General features: G+C 39.4%; 1 protein-coding gene across 4 annotated transcripts in view; it reads right to left on the bottom strand.

The window, feature by feature from the left end:
* IDE (insulin degrading enzyme) overlaps positions 1 to 23,191 on the bottom strand; it is a 114,672-nt gene that overhangs the window by 14,457 nt on the left and 77,024 nt on the right. For 3 of the 4 annotated variants that reach the window (XM_044240108.1, XM_044240109.1, XM_044240110.1), the window contains exons 12-19: positions 22,254 to 22,356; positions 19,486 to 19,608; positions 12,195 to 12,277; positions 8,803 to 8,947; positions 6,179 to 6,289; positions 4,714 to 4,834; positions 1,893 to 1,984; positions 361 to 472 (exon numbers count right to left, since the gene is read on the bottom strand). In XM_044240108.1, coding sequence (XP_044096043.1) covers positions 361 to 472; positions 1,893 to 1,984; positions 4,714 to 4,834; positions 6,179 to 6,289; positions 8,803 to 8,947; positions 12,195 to 12,277; positions 19,486 to 19,608; positions 22,254 to 22,356 — 890 coding nt within the window. Of the gene's footprint in view, positions 1 to 360; positions 473 to 1,892; positions 1,985 to 4,713; positions 4,835 to 6,178; positions 6,290 to 8,155; positions 8,301 to 8,802; positions 8,948 to 12,194; positions 12,278 to 19,485; positions 19,609 to 22,253; positions 22,357 to 23,191 lie in introns of all 4 variants that reach the window. The other variant, XM_044240111.1, reaches the window with a different exon arrangement.

Here is a 23,191-nt window from a genome sequence, read left to right on the forward strand (position 1 = left end):
AGTATTATGACTCTAGTTTCCATTTTTCATAAATAGATTTTATTTCATGCTTCACAATCAACACTTCTTCAGCTTTGTACCTTTCTTACTTCCTAACTCTTCTACATTCAACTGCCAGTCAATTCCGATGTCATTCTCTTAAAATTACTGCCTACCTCCAATTTCACCTCTTTGGCCTTACTGTAGAGAATTTTCCGGCAGAGTTAATTCTCTTTAACCATACTTCTATGAATAGTAGAGGAGCCAGTAGATCTTCACCATAAAACTTACGTTATCATCCAAGTGACTTCAACCCACCTGTAATCACCTACAACATTACGTCAAAGCAGTCCGGTACCAAAGTTAAGATATCCAACTTACCGTCGGGGAGCTGAACTTCTCTATACCGAACCAGCTGACTTGGAAGGAGAGGTTTTGTATGAGCATGTTCAATGAGGGTATCTTCCACCATCTGCATAATTCCTAGTGCAGCCTGTGGGAAAAGAGCATAGCACATTACAAAACCACAGATGTCATCTGTGAGAATAAAAATGGCATACTGGGTGGTGGCCCATGCAATATGAAAACAACATAAACTAGTTATCATAAAAATGGATTTTTAAACCTTAAATATATTTGACCCTACTCAAATGGGTAAAAACTGAATTTGTCAATCGGTAATACAGTCAGTGTGGCAGAGATGAAGAAAAACAGACCCAGATCAGCATCGACAATGACCTCAGTGCTGTGGGAAAAGGTACCGCCAAAGCTGGAGAGGTACTGGTGATGGAAAGTTGGTCCCACGTGAATGACCCTGACCACAGACACAAAGCAAAGGAAGTGAGTGAGCATAAGGCTTTCTAAGAAATACAACTGGGGTGCCTAGGGGGCTCAGTCGATTAAGCGCCTGACTCTTGGTTTCAACATCAGGTCACGATCTCAGGATTCTAAGATCGAACCCCGCCCTGCGTTGGGCTCGGTGTTCAGTGGAGATTCTGTTTGAGATTCTCTCCCTCTACCTATGCCCCACCCCCAATCGTGTATACTCTCTCTCTCTCTAAAAATAAATAAAATCTTTAATAAATAAATCTGACCTTAGTAAAAAATCCTATCTCTGCCACTTATTAGCATCTGACCTCAGGCACACTGTTTTGGAGACAGTACAGCAGAGTAGTAGGAAATGTGTGGGGTCTTTTTTTTTTTTTAAGATTTTATTTATTTATTTGTCAGAGACAGAGAGAGAGAAAGCAAGCAAGCACAAGCAGGGAGAGTGGCAGACAGAGGGACAAGCAGGCTCCCCACTGAGCAAGGAGCCTGATACAGGACTCGATCCCAGAACCCTGGGATCACTACCTGAGCCAAAGGCAGACACTTAACTCACCGAGCCACTCAGGCATCCCGAAAGTGTGGGGTCTTGAGAGAGGCTGCCAGAATTCCAGAATGGGAATTCCAAAAAGCCTTCCATGTGCTAAACCTTTGGCATGTACCATTTAATTTAATCTTTAAACCCTAATTTACAGATGAAAAAAACAGTACTGAGAGGTTAACACATTCTGGAAGAATAAGTACCTAGTATGTGGCAGAGTCAGGATTTGAATGCAGGCTGATTGCACACCATGTGCTCGTATGCACTACACAGTCCTGCTGTCCTACACAGAGTAAGGATTATTATTTCCATTTCCTCCTGTGACTGCACAAGGCGGCAAGAGTGGAGGAGGCAGCCATAAAAGTAGGTCCACAGTTGACCACCATCATTCTACCCCCTCATATGCTGTTCTATCTTCCTCCATAGAGCAGAGAAGTCAACACTAATGTGCTTATAATCACACTGTGGTGGTGAACAGTCTTAGGCCAGGGTAAAGAAAATCTCTTACACTGATCCACACAAGTCTGCTAGAACCTCAACCACTCACTTGCTTTGTTATATTTCCATGGAGAAGGGCTTCGATGTGCAGCCGTGACAGGAGTTGAGGTATGAAGGCCTTAAGGCGAGGAAGGGTGACGTCTGTAAAGGTGTAAAAAAACAGTGAGCTCTACCTATGAGGTTTCAAAAAAATGACCCTGAGCTAACTGAAGACTTACAGAAGAGCTACAAAAACAGTACAGAGTTCCATATGCGCTCTACCCGAGCTTTCCATAGCACAATGGTCAAAACTAAGAAATTAACCCTGCTCCAATACTAGTCACCAATGGAGTCTATATTTGAGTTCAGTTTTTCCCAATATTCTTTTTCTGTTCTGTGATATAACCCATGATTCCACCTTGCATTTTAGTAACATGTCCTTAGTGCTGTAGGTCTCCTCTAATTTAGGACAATTCCTGTCTTTCCTTGACTTTTTATGATCCTTAGATTTTTGAAAGTACTCTTCAGTTACTTTATAGAATGTCCTTGAGTCTGTCCTTTGAGTCTGACTAGTGTTTTCCCATGATTAAACTGAGCTTAAACACTCAACTACTAGGAAGAGAACCACAGAGGTAATGCATCCTTACCGATGTATCACAACAGGGGAACAGGATGTTGGTGTGCTGTCATCCTGGTGATGTTAACACTGACCACTTGCTTACAGTGCTGTCTGCCAGATGTATTTACTGTAAGTGCACTGTTTCATTTTTCAGTTAAAACAGAGTAACTCATGCATGTTCTACAAGCAATTAGGTTAAGCCACGTGCCCATCAACGCTAACTTTTCCCACTGTGATTAATAAATATTTATTTGGGGGGAAATGTACTTTGAGACTATACAAGTAACACCCTGTTTCCCCTTACTCACTAATTTTAGCATCCATTGGTGCACACTGCCTGTGTCAATTACTGCCATGGCATCATAACAGTGATTTTCCCCTCATTCCTTTTCCATGCATTGATTTATTTCTTCAATAAGAAAGAGTTGTCCCCTCTCCATTAGGACATCCTATTAGTAACTGCTGCAGTGGATGCTAAAAACAGTGACTAAAATTCAGAGACACGGGAAGGGAATTAGCCAGTGCTTACTATGGGTCATTTTATATGTGTTATCTTATAAAGCTCAAAGTATACACTAAAACACTACTCCTGTTTTAAAGGTAAGAGAACCCAAGGGAAGATAATTTAAGTTTCTTTCCAAAGGCATCAAGCTAGTAAGCTGTAGAGCCGGCATGTAACCCCTGGCTTCACTCATCTTGAAGCGCATGCTTGTTCTCCAGACCCTGGGAGCACTTCTCTGCAGATCACTATCACAACACCTACTCTCTCCACCTATACTGAAATGATCTGTTTACGTTCCGGCTTGGCCACTAGACTGGAAGTCCCTGAACCAAGAAACCCCAACTATAACTGATTGCTGTTTATCTCAAGCACCTGAAGTCTAGGGCCTGGTGCACAGCAGGCAGTCGGTAAGTGTTGTGAGAACGAACTGAACTCTGAGGTTCCTGCTACCCCAGCACCTGGATGGCTGGCTGACTGACAGTCATGAGGGAGCCAACCTCTCACATTGGAACGTCAACATTCCTGGATGACTGTATGAGTATATACATATGCCGCAACAGAAGGATTATTTTTTGAGCAGAGAGTGTCAACCAAAAGAGCGCTTTCTTTATAAAAAACACATTTTAGGTTTCATATTCCTATGATATATTTTAGAGCTTATTTGGCTTAAAATTAATATACCATCTGACCCAGAATCTAACAAAGGGAGGAAAAAAACCCAACACATTTGCTTTCTGATTATAATGAGCACAGGTTCAAGTTTCAAAATAGTTTTACAATCAATTATGTGGCTTTTTTTTTTAAGGTAAAACTCTTGCTATTAACTAGACATGACTCAAACATTTTGTGAAGGATATTAACTGTCCAAATTAAAAATGCATTAGTTCTAGTTAATGAATTTTATAATCTATATGCCTACCCAATGAGTGAGGCAACCACTAAAATGACTGTCAATACTCTGCTCTTGATTTGTCACTGAAGACATCAAAAGCATTATACTTATATAATAAGTATAAGTAAGGACTTGTCGTACAAGGTTATTAAAAATTCAACAGTATTCTTTTACTGCTGAGCATGTGGGGGAAAAGATGAGTTGGTAAAGTAATGCTGAGAAGCGAGGCAGATAAAACAATAAAGGGCACTATCAGTCTTCATTCTTCCCAATGAAACAATCCTGAAGTAATCTCATTCCATTCAGTAGGCATTCGTTACATGCATACTGAGGACATACTTTGCACTGGATACCAAATAAAGAGGGTAAAGGAAGGCATAATCACTGCCCTCAAGGAATTTAGGACTTTCAAATGAAATCTCTGAAAACTAGATTTGAGATTTTAGAAAAAAAGCAACAAAGAACCACTCTTTAGGCTTTACACATTTTTCTGTGTTTAACTAACAGAGCTACAGATGTCTGAGCACGATTCCTACGTAACAAGACTTTCAACCTCAGCCCTTTTATCCTCTTCTGAAAACTTCAGTATTAATAAGATTAAGTATTTTGGTCAAAACCTTTAGTCACCTGCAGAAATCTATGATCAGCAATAACTAGCTGCCATGGGTCCAGATTGAAAGAGGCAAATGTGGCAACACAGCCTGAATATGAAAGCCACTTCGAAGGGCAACACTGTTTTTATTTAAAAAAAAAAAAAGTATATGCACAGTTGGCTTTAATAAAACTAGAAGTTATTAGAAACATAAACACTAGATATCAGGATAAATCAAAATATTTTAGAAAAAAATAAAGAGGCTTATAAGCAGAAAAAGTCTCACCATCCAGGGCTTCCTTTAATTCATCTTTAGTCCAGGCCACTTCAGTCATCAGCAGGCGGAGGTAGTACATGGCGTGCTGGTGAGGCTGCTCAGCTCGGAAATTGTTAAGCGATCGCATATACTAGTGAAGGAAGACACAGGTTCATTAATTTTATAAGTCCTTTTAAAATCATTTGAAAAGATCAACTATAATCAAACTTTATTCTGCATAAATCCTGTGTTACTGGGATACAGGAATATTTGCTTCTTTCTCCTTTTTTTTTTTTTTTTTAAAGATTTTATGTATTTATTTGACAGAGAGAAATCACAAGCAGATGGAGAGGCAGGCAGAGAGAGAGCGAGGGAAGCAGGCTCCCTGCTGAGCAAGAGCCCGATGCGGGACTCGATCCCAGGACCCTGAGATCATGACCTGAGCCGAAGGCAGCGGCTCAACCCACTGAGCCACCCAGGCGCCCCTTCTTTCTCCTTTTTGAAGTGAGGTAATTTAGAATGGGGCTTATTCAAATATTCTCTGAACCTTTAATTTAAGGGCATGCTTTTTCTTTATCTGGGCTGCTGTTTTATCCACAGCATCTGACACGTATTCTAAGTGTCCTCCCTGTGGGACATCTTTCAACCCTCAGAAAGTCATCCCCAGTTTTCAGGGCCTGCATCTCTTGGTGTCCTTGGATTCTGTACCATAAGGACATTCCAAAAGTCTGTATAAGCAAGCAGCAAGTCCACTTACATATGCAAAATATTGCATCTTCATCCAAAAACTACATTTGAAAATGGTGATATTTCTTTTCTTTCTTTCTTTTTTTTAAATTAATTTATTTGACAGACAGAGATCACAAGTAGGCAGAGAGGCAGGCAGCAAGATGGAGGGAAGCAGGCTCCCCGCCAAGCAGAGAGCTCGATGCGGGGCTCGATTCCAGGACCCTGGGATCATGACCTGAGCCGAAGGCAGAAGGTTAACCCACGGAGCCACCCAGGCGCCCCAATAGTGATTTTTCTTTTGGTGTACAATTAAGGTCACAGTTTGGCTTTTAAAACTGTTATCTATCCCATATTTCCATTATCAGGCCAACTATGAGTTGAGTTTAACTGGAAGACACCTTGAGCCTAAATAGTCTGCACTCATGTGACAAGGTTCTCATGACAGGCAGACCTCAGTCTGAAGAATCATGCGTCCTTCTGAAGTGGAGGGGGGATGAAAGTTTCAAGGGGTCTCTCAGAGCTACTAGGTCTACCTCAGGCTTCTCTCTGAAAGTCAGTGCCACGACATCCCCAGCTCTTGAGGGTCAGGTGTCCCCGAGTCATCAGGGGTCACTTCTGGGTAGAGGAAAGGACTTAGCAAAGACAGAGTGAGAGGACTGCCATAGGGTTAGCAGTGCTTTCCCTCCTCTCCTCTTAAAAATGTTCGAAATAAGGCGAAATTACCACCTTATGAACAAGATTACAAAAGTGAGTTCAGAAAACTTACTGCCTCTTTGATAATTTCAAATCTTTTCTCATCAATCTCAAAAGTAGCCATTTTCTCAATAATCTTCTTTAGCAAAATCGGCTGCTTGTCATTGTAACCTTTCACCGAGAGCTATAAAAAAGAGTTCAGAGTATTAGAAGTCTAAAAATATCACAAAAAAACCTTCCAAATAAACACTTTAAGCTTGATTTTTAAACACTGAGAAAATTCAAAGCCAGGTATATTAAAATAAAAGTGAAAAAGAAATTCAACTAATTTATCTTCTCATAAATATAATTTAACTTAGGAAGAGAACATCTTTATTTACATCTTTATTTACTAATAACCCAAAAGCCTAATTTTGTTATTCTTAAACAAAGGCAATAATCGGAAAACTCACCTGATGCAAGATTACAGCAGAACATACCACATCATCAAAATTCAAGTTCTCATTAAATCAAAATTAACTGCAGAATGTGTTTTAAGTTTAATCTTCAAAAACAACTTCTAAGGAATGCCAGGCTTAAGGTGGTTTTTAGAGACGTGGTAAGAAGGTAAAAATCACCAGTAGTTATCATCTAGTGAACTGTTAGGAATGTCTCAAAATTGTTTGCATTTAAATATTTTTTAAAAATCATCTTTGGTGAAATCAGACAGCCCCAATTTTGTGTGTGGGCATTTTGCCATTTTTGTCATTCAGTGTTGCCTAAAAAGGATCCGTATGTCTCACCACTTGCTTGTTTGATGAGCTCTCCTGATGTATCAAAAGCCAATGGCAAAACAGATGTACTATGAAGACACGCTGTCTGTACCATCAGGATTTTTGCCTTGAGACATTTTATTTTAATAGTCTCCAAAAGCTAACACTGGAAAAGCAGGGGCTACCTCTTGTACTTCCACACGGTGGCACCCACAGCAATAGAGGACCTACTGCAACTGAAGAACTATGAAAGCCTCTACCTTACACAGAACGATGGGCAAGAATCTCAGGAGCGAAGGCTATTATTGACTATGGAGGCCACATCATGTGGAACTAGATTTACAATGAGCAGAAAGCTCATATTGTCATGAATTAAAAATGATCCATTTTAATGGTAATATGCTACTAAAACTCAAGAGCAAAAAATAAACAATAGATTATTACTTTTCTATTTGGAATTTATTTTGATCTCTGAGCTTCAAATTTCCCTAGACTCTGAAAATGGTCAGTTATGTACATACTTACACATTAAATGAAAGCTACCAGAAATTTTACTTGTGGGGGGGAAGCACTGCAAAATAAAAATTTTAAAACCCTAAAACCTTTTGTATAATAATCGATAAAGAGGAGTACAGAGTACACAGCACATGCTCTCATTTTAGTTGTTACTAAAACGTACAATATTTTTTCAATAAAAGTGAAGATGAATGTGTGCCATGGAAGGAATGTTAATTTGGAAATGAGAAAGAAGTTGAAACACATCAGAAATAGTTTCAGGGAAAAAAAGCAAGTTATATTTTGGGATGTTTTTAATAATGATTATTAAACTACACTTAGAAGTAGTTAATGGTGCACACTACAAAATAAATTAAATGAAAACATCAAATGTATTTGAACACAGGAGCTTTCTATTGCTGTCAGCAAAAATAAAAGAAGCTTATATAGGAGTAAAATTCAAGCACCACAATAGTAACTACAGGTATCTTTCACTTATGGATGTTAATACACGCAAGCACATGGGAAGAACAACATGCTTTCAGAATTAATATGTTAAACATTTCAAGCAGAGGAACATGCAAATAAATGTAGCACACATACATGTTCACAAATTGCACTAAACTCTACTGAATCATTCATTAGTGGAACTACTACTAATTTGAGTTCTTCAATCATTAAAAAGGTGCAAGGAAAAAACCATCAATCTTCTTGTTTAAAAATGCAGAAGTTAATAGTTTTCCCAAGCTCAACATAACGCTTAAACGGTGTGGCACCTTTTCTTTGGTTTTCATTTTACTTACAAGTATTGCATTCATCCCTGATGCAATGCCATAGCTCAAACCTGAGAGGCGTGCTGCATATGTATACTCTTTTAAATCATCCTTCAATAACCTGATAAACAGGTATGTCATGTTGCAATGGAGAGGATCAGCATAAATGTAGCGACTAACAAAAAGAAAAACAAAAGAAATGCTTTGATACCTCAGGCAGTGGCATGGTAATGAAGAAACATGACCGAAGAGTATGGATATGCAGCCTCATGATCTGAATGTCTAGGGAAACAGAATCAGCCAACCTTATGTTTTACAATGGCAGGAAGACATTATTCTGTTGTGAAAGACTGAGATTTCACATAGAGAATGGGTGAGATCTAAACCTCAATCAGGGTCCCATTTTGTTTGAGGAGAAAAATATGACGATCTGATGAAAGATGTTAAAAAAAAAACAAAAACAAAAACAGAAATCAAGGAAAATTTGCATAATGTGAATGTAATCACTGAATACTTAGAATAAGAGCTAACTAAAAAATTAAATGATGAGAAAATATGATTAGCCATAAATATTTTTTAAAAAGAAATTAAACTCATACCCTCAATCAAAAACGCTTCCATCAAATCAATATAAAAAAATGTTGATGAGTGGAAGGCTCTAAGACGTGGGTACTTACATACATCCCATAGATGGTATTTTGGAGGTCATAGCTCAAGCCTGCTAGCTCTGCTGCATATGCATACTCGTTGAGTGAGTCTTTGAGGAGCTCAAGGTACAAATAGGCCATGTTACAGTGCAAGGGGTCCACATAAGCAAATGGGCTGGAAGAAAATGTTGACAGTAAAATAGCTGATTTATTACTTCCCAATGTGATGGGGCCTTTCGAGATGGATCAAGAAACTGAACATCGGTTAATATCATTTCCTGAAGATATGGTTTGAATTCTTGAGTCTGTTCTTCTCGGGAGCCAAAAAAATACAAGAAGTCTGAAAAAGAAGCCTGAAGTATGCCATGTGTTCTGGTGGTGCCGAGGAGGGAGAAGCGACTGTTTGCCCCAGATGGTGTGGGGTCAGACTGACAAATTAGAAATGCAGGTAAGGAGCGGGGACAGGCTAAAAGGCATGCCTGTGTTGAGGATGAAAGGGCAAGGCATGCTGGGGTGCCTAGCTGACTCAGTTAGAAGTCACATGACTCCTGATCTTGGGGTCGTGAGCTCCAGTTCCACACTGGCTACTTACAATGAAAAAATAAATTAAAAACAAAAACAAAAACAAAAACAAAAACAAAGGAGGCATGGCCGACAGAGCTCATCTGGCATTTAATGTCCTCCTCCCTTTAAGCAAGCCATATTCTGGGTGGACATGAGTATGAGATTGAGAAGTTTGTGTGCTATGATTTTTGAACTTAAACAGGAAAAACGGATACCTGTGAAATGTTAGCTCGTATCTGAGTTCCCCCACAAACCAATAAAGCTACAGCACTGTGAGTAAAATAATTGATAATTCCCACCATATAACTGCAGACAGAGCTAGGAAAAAATATTAAAATTAAAAAAAAAAAAACAACTTAAATGAAGAAGAGCAACCAACATGAGGAAACAATCAGAAAGTGCAAAAGCTAAACAGGACCACAGTGATCCCCTAACTTGAATCATTTCCCAAATAAGAAACACAGCTTTCTGCATGTCGCCTGGGCTGGTAGTGGCAAAATTAGGATTCAAATGCAAGTCAAGTGACAAAGTCATTTGATTATTTGACACTGCTTACCTTTATGACAAATAAAAGTCATTCTCTCAACAAATGTGTACCACATGCTTACTACTGTAATACATGGAAGCAGGTATGACTCAGAAGAGCCTACTGCTAGGCCTTTCTCTAGATACTGGGAATAAAATCAGGCAAAGCCACAGACCTGATAGTTTAATAGTCTAGTTGGAAGAAAGAATCAATCTTAATATATGAAGTGGGGATAGTGCTATGAAAAAAATTAAGCAGGGTAAGAGGAATAGGATTGAAGGGCGGTGGTAGTAAGGTGGGATGATCGCTAATTTACATAAGATAATCAATGCCTCTCTCATAAGGTGACACCTGGGCCTAGACCTGAAAGAAGCAAAGGAACAGGCTCTGGGTATATCTGGTTGGGTGGGTCTGGTTGAGGAAACAGCCAGTGCAAAGGACCTGAGCCCAAGGTGCCTGCTTGGCTTGTTTGGCAGCAAATTAAAGTTTCACTCTATCTGTAGCACAGTAAATATAGCCAATATACTGATGGAAAAGGCAACAATTTTGTCAATCCAGATAATGAAGCAAAAATAGAAGAAGCTTAGCCACTAAGAACTAAAATCAAAGAGAAAATTCTATAACTACATAAACATTCTCCATCTGGAAAATCTAAATGGATGCTCTGTCACTGTTTTTAAAGTACTGTATTATACACATGACAATTATAGTACTGTATATAGTACATTTAAAGTACTGTATTATATACATGACACACTTCCTTCTTTAGGCAAACAACAGCTCAGAAACTCAGAGCACAATTAACAAAAGCAAAATTATCAAATAAAAGAGAATCTAGGAAGGACTTAGACCCACAGGCATCTATGTGCCAATCTCAGGTGGAAGTGAAAAGCCAGAAAAAGCCAAGTCTGGGAGCTCAGAGCCATATGGCTCAAGCTTAGAACGCAATTGCAAAAAGGTCCTAAAATGCTGCATGCACAGCAGCTGCGCTGGTGAGCTCTAAGAGAACATGATTCAATCGCAATGTTCAAACTCTGGTTCACTTGTTAATTAAAAAATAGTATTATTTTGTATTCAGGTCCTGTATGCTCAGAGTTTTTAAAACTGTATCTAAGAATGGATAATATAACCCAGTTTCTGAAAATACTAAAAGGTGTACACACACAGAAAATGTCTTGAAGAATACATACGAAACCTAACAGTGTGAACTCCAGGAAGAGCAGAACACGGAGAGAGGAAATTTCGGGAAGCAAAACAATCAAATGGTCTCTCAAAAGGTAAAAAAATTCATAATCATATAAGTCAAATGGGAAAGTGGTGACAAGCTGCTTGGAATGCTACAAATATCACTCTGAATATCAAAAAATAAAACCAGTTTTGTAATACTCTCTATCAACACCAAGCCACAGCCAGACAGCTCAAGTTTAGTGTGAGAAGTATCTCAGGAAGTTCCAGGCTAAGTCCATGAATCTCCTGCTATAAAATACAATGTTTACATCCACCTGCAAGCTCAGCTGTACATGTGGTGAAATACTAATTTTCTATTTAGAGTTTCTTTTTCCCTATTCCAAAACATTTAAAAATGCATTTAGTTTTAATTTCAAGTCAAGTAGATCAAATAAAAATTAATGAACATTATTATGTGATGACAGATTTTATAAACACACACCACTGAATTTTAAATAAAAAATTAAGTAAAAACTCACAAAGTAAAATTTGAACTGGATGGTACACTGTACTATACAAATAAATAAGAGGAGACAGAGATGAGCTGCAGATTTATATTGAGAAATCATTCCAACAGTAGTATTCATAAATATTACTAAACATGTTCTTCCTTTTTAATTAAATCATTTTTAAGTGGCGATGCCAAGAACAGAGAAAACAGTATCTAAGGGCTTCAGACATGTAAAGGCTGGAAAGGACTCCAAACGGTTTAGTAACTACCACCTCCTCCTCTGGGCAAGTTTCAGAAATACAAAACTGAAGCTACAACAGAAAACACCCTCAATTATTTAACCTTTCCTGAATGACATTTCTGGGTGAGTCTACAAGCTCCCCAGGATCCAAAGTTTTGAAGGCTAGGAAGGTCCTCAAGGTGGCTAACATAAATCATGTCAGTTAAAGGGTATGCTCACCAGTGCAAAGGAAGACTTGACAACCTTGACTTTTACAATATCCCTTACCAGCAGCAGCCCTCCCTGGTCCAGAATATGTAACTCTAGTTCCTTCCATTTCTACACATGGGTCCTCCCGGAAGCAAAGAAAACTTTTAGGAATGAGATTGTTGATTTTTAATAAGAAACTGTGTAGCTAGATTCATTTAACATACCTGAAAAATTCAAAGTTGAGACAAGCCTTTGGCAAGAAAAACTTATCATCTTGTTTGAACCAGAGTTTGCTCATAGCTGTATCCTGTGATGGAGAAACAATTCAGTTAATAAAAAAATATGGGCATATTCAGCAAAAAGCTCAAACTACTCTTCAAGAGTAGGATAGAGGCAATGTTGAGTTTCATGGCCTTGAAGCATACTCAGAGGGTCACCAGGTGGGAAGGTGTAGAGAGAAAACTGCCGATTCTAGCAGCAGAGAGACATCACCCTTCCGTCCCCCCCTTGGTGAGGGAAAGGGGGACATAGTAGAGGAAGAGACAGACTGGAGAAGCCAATACCGACTATCCTATTCTTGCCTTTCTGAACACTGGGAGGCAGATGCAGGAGTCCCTAGCAGGGTGCGGCTGCCAGCCTCCAAGGTAGGCCACAGCAACTCCTGCCTAAGGGCATTTACCTCCCTCAATGAACCACAATTGGTCTATGCGAGCACAGACTAGGACAGAAGCAATGGCATGGTACCTCTGAGATTGGGCTCTAAAAGACGTCGTGGCCTCCATCTTGTTCACCCACTTTTCTCTCTTGAATCACTCACTTTGGAGGAAGCCAGCTTCCAGGTCAAGCAACTCTACTGAGAGGCCTATGTGGTGAAGAACTAAAGGCCTGCCAACAACCACGCAACTGAGTTTAGAAGAAAATCCTTCAGCCTTTATTGAGCTTTAAGAGGCTGAAGGCCCAGCCAACAGTTTGACTATAACCTAATAAGACACCCTGGGCCAAAATTACCCAACTAAGTCACTTCCAGATTCCTGATACTCAAAAACCACATGGAGATAAATGTTTTAAGTTCCTAACTTTTGGAGGAATTTGTTATGTAGTAATACATAACACAACCAAAGATGAACAAATAAGCCACTACTTTAATTCTCCATTTCACCCATACTGTATTAAAAACCCTTGAAACTCTTACAAGAGTTAGAAATGTTCTCCTTAGTTTAGTTTGAGAAGATCTATTTAAAACAAACAACAAATAATAGGAGAGGTAAACAAGATTTCTCCTTGAATAACCTAACCTATGACTCATTAAAAGGTCATTTTTTTTCTCTTTAAGCTCTTAATTTAAATTCTAGTTAGTTAACGTATACTGCAATATTAGTTTCAATAAAATTCAGAGATTCATCATTTACATACAACACCCAGTCAGTGCTCATCATAACAAGTGCCCTCCTTAATACCCACCTCCCTCTGTTAATCCTGTTTGTTCTCTAAGAGTCTCTTGTAGTTTGTTTCCCTCTCTCCTTTTTTCTTTTTTTCTTCTCCCTCCCCCCATATGTTCATCTATTTTGCTTCACGTGACTGATATCATATGGTATTTGTCTAACTTCTTTCTCTTAGCATAATACACTCTGGTTCCATCCACACCATTACAAATGACGAGATTTCATTCTTTTTGATGGCCAAGTAATGTTTCATTGTATATATATGCCGCATCTTTATCCATTCATCAATCAACGGGCATTTGGGCTCTCTTCATAGTTTGGCTAGTGCTGATAATGCCACTGTAAGTATCATGGTGCATGTATCCTTTTGAACCTACATTTTTGTAACCTTTGAGTAAATACCTAGTAGAGCAATTGCTGGATGGCAGTGAACAATTCTTTAAATGTACTGTTGGATTCAATTTGCTAGTATCTTGAGAATTTTTGCATCTGTGTTCATAAGGGATAATGGCATATAATTCTCCTTTTTAATGGCATATAATTCTTCTCTTTGTCTGGTTTTGGGATCAAGGACTAGCTTTGTAGAAGGAGTTTGGGAGTTTTCCTTCCATTCTATTTTTTGGAACAGTTTGAGAAAAGGTATGAACTCTCCTTTAAATATCTGGTAGAATTCCCCTAGAAAGCCATCTGGCCCTGGACTTTTGTTTGTTGGGAGATTTTTGATTACTGATAAAATTTCTTTGCCAATTATGGGTCTGTTCAGATTTTCTATTTCTTCCTGTTTCAGTTTTGGTAATTTGTATATTTCTGAGAATTTATCCATTCCATCCAGATTGTCCAGTTTGTTGGCATATAACTTTTCATAATATTCTGATTATCTGTGTTTCTGTGGTGCCAGTTATTATCTCTTTCTTCATCGTTTAAATTTATTTGAGTCATTTCTCTTTTCTTTTTCATAAGTCTGACTATGGGTTTTTCAACCTTATTGATTCTTTCAAGGAACAAGCTCTTAGTTTTGTTGATCCATTCTGGTTTTTTGTTTGTTTCTATATCATTTATTTCTGCTCTAATCTTTACTATTTCCCTTCTTCTATTGGCTTCAGGCTTTATCTGCTGCTCCTTTTCTAGCTCCTTTAGGTGTAAGGTTACCTTGTGCATTTGAGACTCTTCCTGCTTCTTCTTCTTTTTTTTTTTAGACTTATCCTGCTTCTTGAGGAAGGTCTATATTGCAATATGTTTTCCTCTTAGGACTAACCTTTGCTGCAACCTAAAAATCTTGGACTATGGTATTTTTTTTTCTTTTTGATTATTTTTATTGATATATAATGTATTATTTACCATAGGGGTACAAGTCTGTGAATCATCAGGCTTACACATTTCACAGCACTTACCATATCACATACCCTCCCCAATGTCCATAACCCAACTACCCTCTCCATACCCTCATTCCCCCCAGCAGGCCTCAGTTTGTTTTGAGAGATTAAGAGTCTCTTATGGTTTGTCTCCCTCCCGATCCCATCTTGTTTCATTTTTTCCTTCAGACTAGGGTATTTTCATTTTCAGTTGCTTCCATGTACTTTTTTATTTCTTCTTTAATTTTCTGGTTAACCCATTCATTCTTTTGGCAGGATGTTCTTTAACCTCCATGTATTTGTGGTCTTTCCAAATGTTTTCATGGTTGACTTCAAGTTTAAAGCACTGTGCTCTGAAAATATGCATGGAATGATCTTGATCAATTTATACTTCTTAAGGGCCAATTTGTGTGTGATCCAGTATATGATCTATTCTAAAGAATGCTCCACATACACTAGAAAAGAATGTGTATTCTATGTTTGAGGATGAAATGTTCTGAATATATGTTAAGTCTGTCAGGTCCAATGTGTCATTCAAAACCATTATTTCCTTGATTTTTGGCTTAGATGATCTGTCCATTGCTCTGTAAGTGGGATGTTAAAGTCCCCTACTATCGTTGTTTCATTATCAATGACTTTATATTTGTTATTAATTGATTTATATATTTGGATGCCCCTAAACTGGGGGTATAAGTATTTACAACTGTTAAATCCTATTGATAGATAGATTCATTATGATACAATGCCCTTCATCTCTTCTTAAGTCTTTGTTTTAAAATCTAGTTTGTCTGACATAAGCATGGATACTCTGGCTTTCTTCTGACATACATTAACCTGAGAGGTGGTTCTCCATCCACTCACTTTCAATCTGCTGTTGTCTTTAGGTATAAAATGAGTCTCTTGTGGGGTGCCTGGGTGGCTCAGTTCATGATCTCAGGGATCAAGCCCCACATTGGGCTCCCTGCTCAGTGGAAAGCCTGCTTCTCCCTCTCCCACTTTCCCTGCTTGTGTTCCCTCTCTCACTGTCTCTCTGTCAAATAAATAATTAAAATCTTTTAAAAATAGTAATAATAAATAAAATGAGTCTCTTGTAGGCAGCATTTGGATGCATCTTGTCTTTTTTTTTTTTTTTTTTAATCCATTCTGATACCCTATGTCTTGTGATTGGAGCCTTTAGTCTGTTTACATTCAGAGTAATTATTAAAAGCTATGAATTTAGTACCATTGTTTACCTGTAAGGTCATTGCTCCTGTAGATTTTCTGTTCCTTTCTAGTCTTTGTTACTTTTGGTCTCTCTTTCCTTCTCAAAGGGTCCCTTTAATATTCCTTGCAGGGCTGGAACTCCTTTAGTTTTTGTGTGTCTGGGAAACTCTTTACCTCTCCTTCTGTTCTGAATGACAGCCTTGCTGGATAAAGTATTCTTAGCTGCATATTTTTCCCATTCAGTACACTGAATATATCCTGCCATTCTCTCCTGGTCTGCCAAGTTTCTGTGGACAGATCGGTTGCAAATCTGATTTGTAGGTTAAGGACTTTTTTTCCGTTGCTCCTTTTAGAATTCTTTCCTTGTCTGTGTATTTTGTGAATTTGACTATGATTTATATAGGTGATTCCTGGCCTTTGCTGAATTTAATGGGAGTTCTCTGGGCTTCTTGGATTTCAATATCTGTATCCTTCCCTGGATTAGGAAAGTTTTTAGTTAATTTGTTCAAGTAAACTTTCTGCCCCCTTTTCCCTCGCATCATCTCTGGGGCTCCTATGATAGGAATGTTATTACATTTTAAGAAGCTTCTGAGTTTCCCTAAGTCTACCTTCATGATCCAATACCTTTCCCTCTTCTTTCAGCTTCATTATTTTCCATAATTCTATCTTCTATATCACTAATTCATTCCTCTACTTCATTCATTCTTATTGTTATGGCATCCATTCGGGTTTGCATCTCGGCGGTCTGACTAGATTCTAGTTCTTTTATCTCTACAGTAAGGAATTCTTTAGTGTCTTCTATGCTTTTTTTTTTTTTTAAAGATTTTATTTATTTATTTGAGAGAGAGAGACAGTGAGAGAGAGCATGAGTGAGGAGAAGGTCAGAGAGCAAAGCAGACTCCCCATGGAGCTGGGAGCCCGATGTGGGACTCGATCCCGGGACTCCAGGATCATGACCTGAGCCGAAGGCAGTCGTCCAACCAACTGCGCCACCCAGGCGTCCCTCTTCTATGCTTTTTTCAAGCCCAAGCAGTATTCCTATAATTGCTGTTTTAAATTCTAGTGCAGAGGTGCCTGGGTGGCTCAGTTGGTTAAGCTTCTGTCTTCAACTCAGGGCATAATCCTGGAGTCCCAGGATTGAGCCCTACATCTAGCTCCCTGCTCAGCAGGGAGTTTGCTCTCCCTCCACCCCTACCCCCTGCTCATGTGCTCTCTCTCGTTCTCAAATAAAGAAAATTTAAAAATAAATAAATTAAAGTAAATAAATTCTAGTTCGAACATCTCACTTATATCTGTATTGGTTAAATCCCTCACTGCTACTTCTATTTCCTGCTCTTTCTTTTGGGGTGAATTCCATCTTGTCATTTTGCCCAGAAAAACAAAAACAAAAACACATCAACAACAAACTAGATCCTAGGTGTGTTTTGGTCTGCCTATCAAAAGAAGCTAGATCCTACTGTCCCTAGAGCTGAAGCTCTGTAGTACTTTATGTTCTGTAGACTTGGTACATGCAAGGGGTTTGTGCTGGTCTTCTGGGGGAAGGGCCTGCTGCACTGATTCTCAGGCCTATTTGCCCTTGTAGAAATGAGCCTGCATGGTAGGGGGTATGGGGGGTGGTATAAGCGGCTCTGATCTCTGCTTGATTGTGTGGTTTAGCTCACTGAGGTCAGTCAGTGTTGATGGGCTGGGGAATGGGAAGAACAGGGGATATGGCTCCAGTCTGCTCTCATCTCTGCAGCATATAGCTCGTGCCCACCACTCTGCAGGAAGCCCTCACAGAAGAGCAAACAATCACCCCTCTTCTGCCCTAGCTTCTGTCAAATCCTTGCCTTCACCCTCTCTGTGTCCAAGCTGTTTTATCTCAGGGCGCAGCTAGGCTTCTAAACTCCAAATTTTAGGGACTCCCGCAGCACTACTTCGTATTGATCCTCTGGGGAAGGATGTCTCCTCACTTTTGCTGTTTGCAGCCAGTCCCAGGAAGGCAGTTGCAGGACTGAGAAGCAGTTCAGAGTTTATAGTAAAGCAGAGCCAAAAGCCTGGTGTCTCCCTGCCCTCAGCTGGTGTCCCTGCTCCAGTGCCTGGGAACAGCACAGCACATTGGTGCCACCCTTTCTTCTGGCCACGGAGAGGCCTTGCTGTCACTCCGAAATGTATTCCAAAGAAGGGAACTGTTTCCCCCTGCAACCCAGGGGATCCTCAGACTACACTGTCCACTCCTAGGTATCTGCCCTCTTCCCCCCACAGGAGCACCACTAAGGCAGGCATGATCCTGGTGGCAGGAGACTTCGAAAACTTCAGGTTTTGTGGTCCGATGCTTATAATACCCTGCAGTAGTCTTCCTAAGTAGGGGTCCCTCCCCTCCGCAGCTTCCACAGTTCTTAACTCCCCCAAATCCACTCTCCATAGCCCCTACCTTCCACTGTTCTTGCAGTCCTCAGATTGATTTCTTGGGTCATCAGAATGATTTGATATTTACCTAGATGTGTTTAAGGGACAAGGCAAGCTTAGATTCCCCCACTCCTCTGCCATCTGAATTCCTCCCTTTTTTAAGGAAAAATGATTGTCTAGTTAATAATCTAGTTGCTTGTGATAAACTTCAAGTTTCTAAACACTAATTCTTATCTCACTGAGTTGATCTGAATGTTAGGTGCTTTCAAGAAAAGAAAAAGATGTATGTCTTTGGTGGTGAGCTTAGAAAGAGAATTTAGGAAAGAAGATGTGCAGTAATAATTTGATCCATTTTTCTACAAAATCTACTCAAGGTATGAAATAATGAAAAGAGAAAATTCTGAAAAAGAAAAACAAGCCCCATTTCTCAATCACTGCTTTCACTGACTTACTAATTTCCTAAGTTCATTGTTCTTATCAACTTCCTAAAGCCACTCTAACAAATTGAGAGTTAATTTTCAGGGCAGGAAATCCAACAGCTTCCCTTACATATGCTCTCTTCCAGGGTTTAAAAATTCTCTTTATCTCTAACTTTCATGATGCAGCACACATCAACTTCCTGACTCGGTCCTCAGTGAATATGGAAAGAAGGCCAATAACTTTCAGTAGATTTGTGGTTGTACAAGGTGCCTGGGTGGCTCAGTCATTAAGCATCTGACTTTGGCTCAGGTCATGATTCCAGCATCCTGAGATGGAGCCCCATATAGGTCTCCCTGCCCAGCGGGAAGACTGCTTCTCTCTCTCCAACTACCCCATGCTTGTGTTCCCTCTCTCGCTATCTTTCATAAATAAATAAAATCTTGAAACAAAAATTGTGATTGTAGTCCAGACTTTTTTTTCTGCAAAGAAAACAATACCCTAGATTCTAAATTGTTTAGTAGTTTGTTTGCTTTAACACTTCTAGCCTCTTAATATTCCTTGCAATTATTCTTCCTACAACTTTCAGTAGCTCTTAGGATGTGAGCCCCCAAAACCAACATAGTACCAAATGCAAGAAATCATCTCTCCAGCCTCTTCCATGTAACAGATATATCGCCTAAATTTAAAAATCACCCATTCCAACATGTTACCTTAATAAGAGATGGGTATGGTGTTGCTTCTTTTTCTAAAGATAAAATCTCAAAATTCGTAGGAATAAATTCATTCTTCGTTGGAAGTTTAAATTTCCCATTTAAGTCAGCATTTTGCCATTTCTGGATGAATAATGAAAAAACACACAAAGCAATTAAAGTTGGATTCAAAAGTTTAAAATAGTCCTTTTGCTTAATATCTAGTATTAAGGGGATAAATGTCACACTTAATATCAAGTATTAAGGGGTTAAATGTCACACAGCTTTTCTTTTCCACTCCCAAGATCCACTGATGGCTTTTCATGAAACTTGAGCTGTTCTCTCTATTAATCAAGATTTTGTACTTAGTAATCTTTCTTCTTTACATATTTCCAAAATGACTGGCTGAGGTTAAGGGGCAATCTGTGGCAACAGAAAGATGAGAGACTACTTAGTCCATATGAAGATCACATTGGCTCTAGCTCTTTAAAGAAGGAAGAATAATTGTATAGGGATATATTCCTGCAATTGGTAGACAATAGGTCATTTACAGAAGAATAAAACTTCCAGCTGCACTAGGTTATTTTTATGTGTAGCCTGAAAACTACTAAGTTTCAGTACTGCTCCTTAGGGCCTGGTCCACAACTGTTCTTAGATAACCGTGTGAACTTCCAAGTGAACCAGTAATTCAAGCACAAGGTCAAGAACAAGGCGGAGTCTTAAGCCTGGATTGTGCAACAGGGTGGATACAACCTGTAGGCTGGATATGCTCGATGGGCTAGTTCTGAAAGCTCAGTGGGACAGATCACAGGTCAGTGATTGTTGGACTCTTATTATAAGACTTCATTATTTAAAAAAAAAGCAACCAAGTGCCAATAATCCTGGGTTCAGTAATTTGTTCTCCAGGTGAACTAGCACAGCCTTGTAGTTTCTGCAGTTCTATTTTGGTCCCTGAGTTTATGTTTTTTGGCACTAGGATGGTGGGGATGTTGGCCATATTGTTTATGAGCAGCAGCTTAAATCTCCCAAATGGCTGAATCAGTGGGGGCTGGGAAACACGTAGTAAATCGTTTCACTGCTAAACTCCCAGACAAATTTGGGTTGTTTTGTTTTTAAAATTAAGTAAGCTCTACACCCAACATGGGGCTTGAACTCATGACCCTGCGATAAAAAATCTTGGGCTCTACCAAGTGAGCCAGCCAGGCATCCCCAAGGTAAATTTGTTTTAAAAAAATTCCCATTCAGGCAGCGCCTGGGTGGCTCAGTCAGTTAAGCATCCAACTCTTGGGTTTAGACTCAGAACATGATCTCAGGGTCATGAGATCGAGCCCATGTCATGTTCTTTCCCTCCCCTCCCCTTGCCCCTCACTCCACTTGCACACTCTCAAATAAATAAATAAATAAATAAAATCTTTTTTAAAAATTTGAGGTACGTTTGTTATCAGAGTTTGGTGACTAGAGGTTCTCTTCTGTTTTATGGATTAATTCATGGGAGATCAGCATTCCTCATTGTTTAGCTAAACAAGTATTTTTCCACACAAAGTGGCTCCAGTGATCTCATCCTATGTTGTGAACATGTCAGAGAAGTACCAGCAATGATTTTTTCTTTCTTTTTTTTTTTTTTAAAGATTTTATTTATTTTATTTGACAGATAGAGTTCATAAGTAGGCACAGAGGCAGGCAGAGAGAGAGAGAGGAGGAAGCAGGCTCCCTGCTGAGCAGAGAGCCCGATGCGGGGCTCCATCCCAGGACGCTGGGATCATGACCTGAGCCGAAGGCAGAGGCTTTAACCCACTGAGCCACCCAGGCGCCCCCAGCAATGATTTTCTTAAACTATTTCTTTTTTTTTCTGTATTACACAGGTACACTTAAGAAATGTCCATTACTGGGCACCTGGGTGGCTCAGTGGGTTGAGCCTCTGCCCTCAGCTCCGGTCATGATCCCAGGGTCTTGGGATGTAGCCTGCTTCCCCCTCCTCCTCTGCCTGCCTCTCTGCCTACTTGTGATATCTCTCTCTGCCAAATAAATGAATAAAATCATTTAAAAAAGAAAAAGAAATGTCCATTACTCAAGCTTAACTAGAATCTAGTGAGAGCAAGGCTTTCTGGTGTCTTCCCATGAATAAAGGACACAATCTCAAAGATACAATGACAATGAAAACCAAAAAAGGAAAAAACACTAGACAAGACTTCTAGAAAGTAGAAAAAAGTAGAAAAGACTCAAAAACAAAATCTGGACTACTGACGAATGGGGTAACATACTAACTAAACATGCCTGTTTTGAAGCAAATTTTAACTCCCTTACATAGAAAAAAGAGCAACAAGACAACAATATAGCATCTCCTAAATACATATAGCATACAATATAGCATCTCCTAAAGTGAAGACAGTGTGAATCCAGAGTCCGTTCCCACCTGTATACACAGAATGACCATAAGGCCTCTGGAGCCCTTGTTATCTGTCTTTCATGCTCTCTACTTCCATCTCTTCTTGCCTGTTTTGTTCCCCTGTGTACTTTGGACTTCAGTGATCTCTGAGTGCATGAAGCTGGGAGTCTGCTTTCAGCCCTGCTGATCCAACAGACACAAGAGAAGGTGGCCATAGTGCCATTTCTTAATGCAAAAATCTCAGCTCTAGTTCTCCATCTCCTTGTTCATTTTGCTAGGACAGTACAGACAGCCGTGGGCCATCACTCTCCATACTCTGGGCTGTGAGTTGGTTGATGTGGAAAGCTCATGCTCTTGTGTGTCCCTCACACATCAAGTTTATTCACAGATGAGCGAACCCTACCTTAATGACTTCATCTGGTATAGCTTCTTGCTTGTACTGGGTTCCGTACCACTCTTCTGTGCGGTCAGTTTTTCCTTCAAAGGACTTAGAAACTATTGCAACCCTAAAGGTAAGTGGAAAAAAACAAACAAACACTATAAACTCAGGTTGTATATATGCATTTATAAAACCTGAATCATGAAAACGTACATAATATCCAAGAGCATGCTAAGACCCAGTAAATCCAATAATGCTTAATCAAAACAGGCAGTCAAGTATAGAGGCTTTTGATCACGGTCTCTATTACCCTTTGGCTAGAACCCTTCGTTTTTAATGTGAAAAACTGCATGCAGGAATCTTGTGGGTAATGCTACTGACTATAATTTTAAAAGAAGAGTAGCTAGGGAAAAAATGGAACCAAGTCAGTCGAAAAATAGTCTTTAAAAAAGCAAAACAAAGTACTCCTTCCCAGGAACAGCTGAGGCCCGGGGTTAACAAAAACGGTAAGAGGAAAAAAAAAAAAAAACCAACCACCCTTACTGGCTCATCCAGAGATCCAAAAAACAAAAACATACTTTTATTATTATTTGCTAAGTTTGTGCTCCGTGGTTTTTTTCCTGCCAGAGACTACCATCAACTGCATCTAGTACATGTACATTGGCTTTCATGCTTCTAGAGGTAAAGAAAACAAGACCAAGAAACACTTATGCTCTGGTTTATTAAAACCTTTCATTGAGGGCAAGACAGAAACAGCCCAGAAAAAAAGTCAGAAGGAAAAAAAAGTTCAGGGAGAGAGGGTAGAGATAAGATGAGGTCAAAAGATATGTGAACAGAAGATTACGAGAAGCATAGCAAAAGCAGCTCTGTACCACAGCAGAACCCCTTCCCCTGCAGCATCATCAGGGACATTTCTGCCTCTGCTGCCTTGTAATTATCAAAGTGGGAATCACTGCCATCCT

This window comes from Neovison vison, chromosome 2, assembly GCF_020171115.1.
Source record: "Neovison vison isolate M4711 chromosome 2, ASM_NN_V1, whole genome shotgun sequence".
NCBI classification, from domain to species: Eukaryota; Metazoa; Chordata; class Mammalia; order Carnivora; family Mustelidae; genus Neogale; species Neogale vison.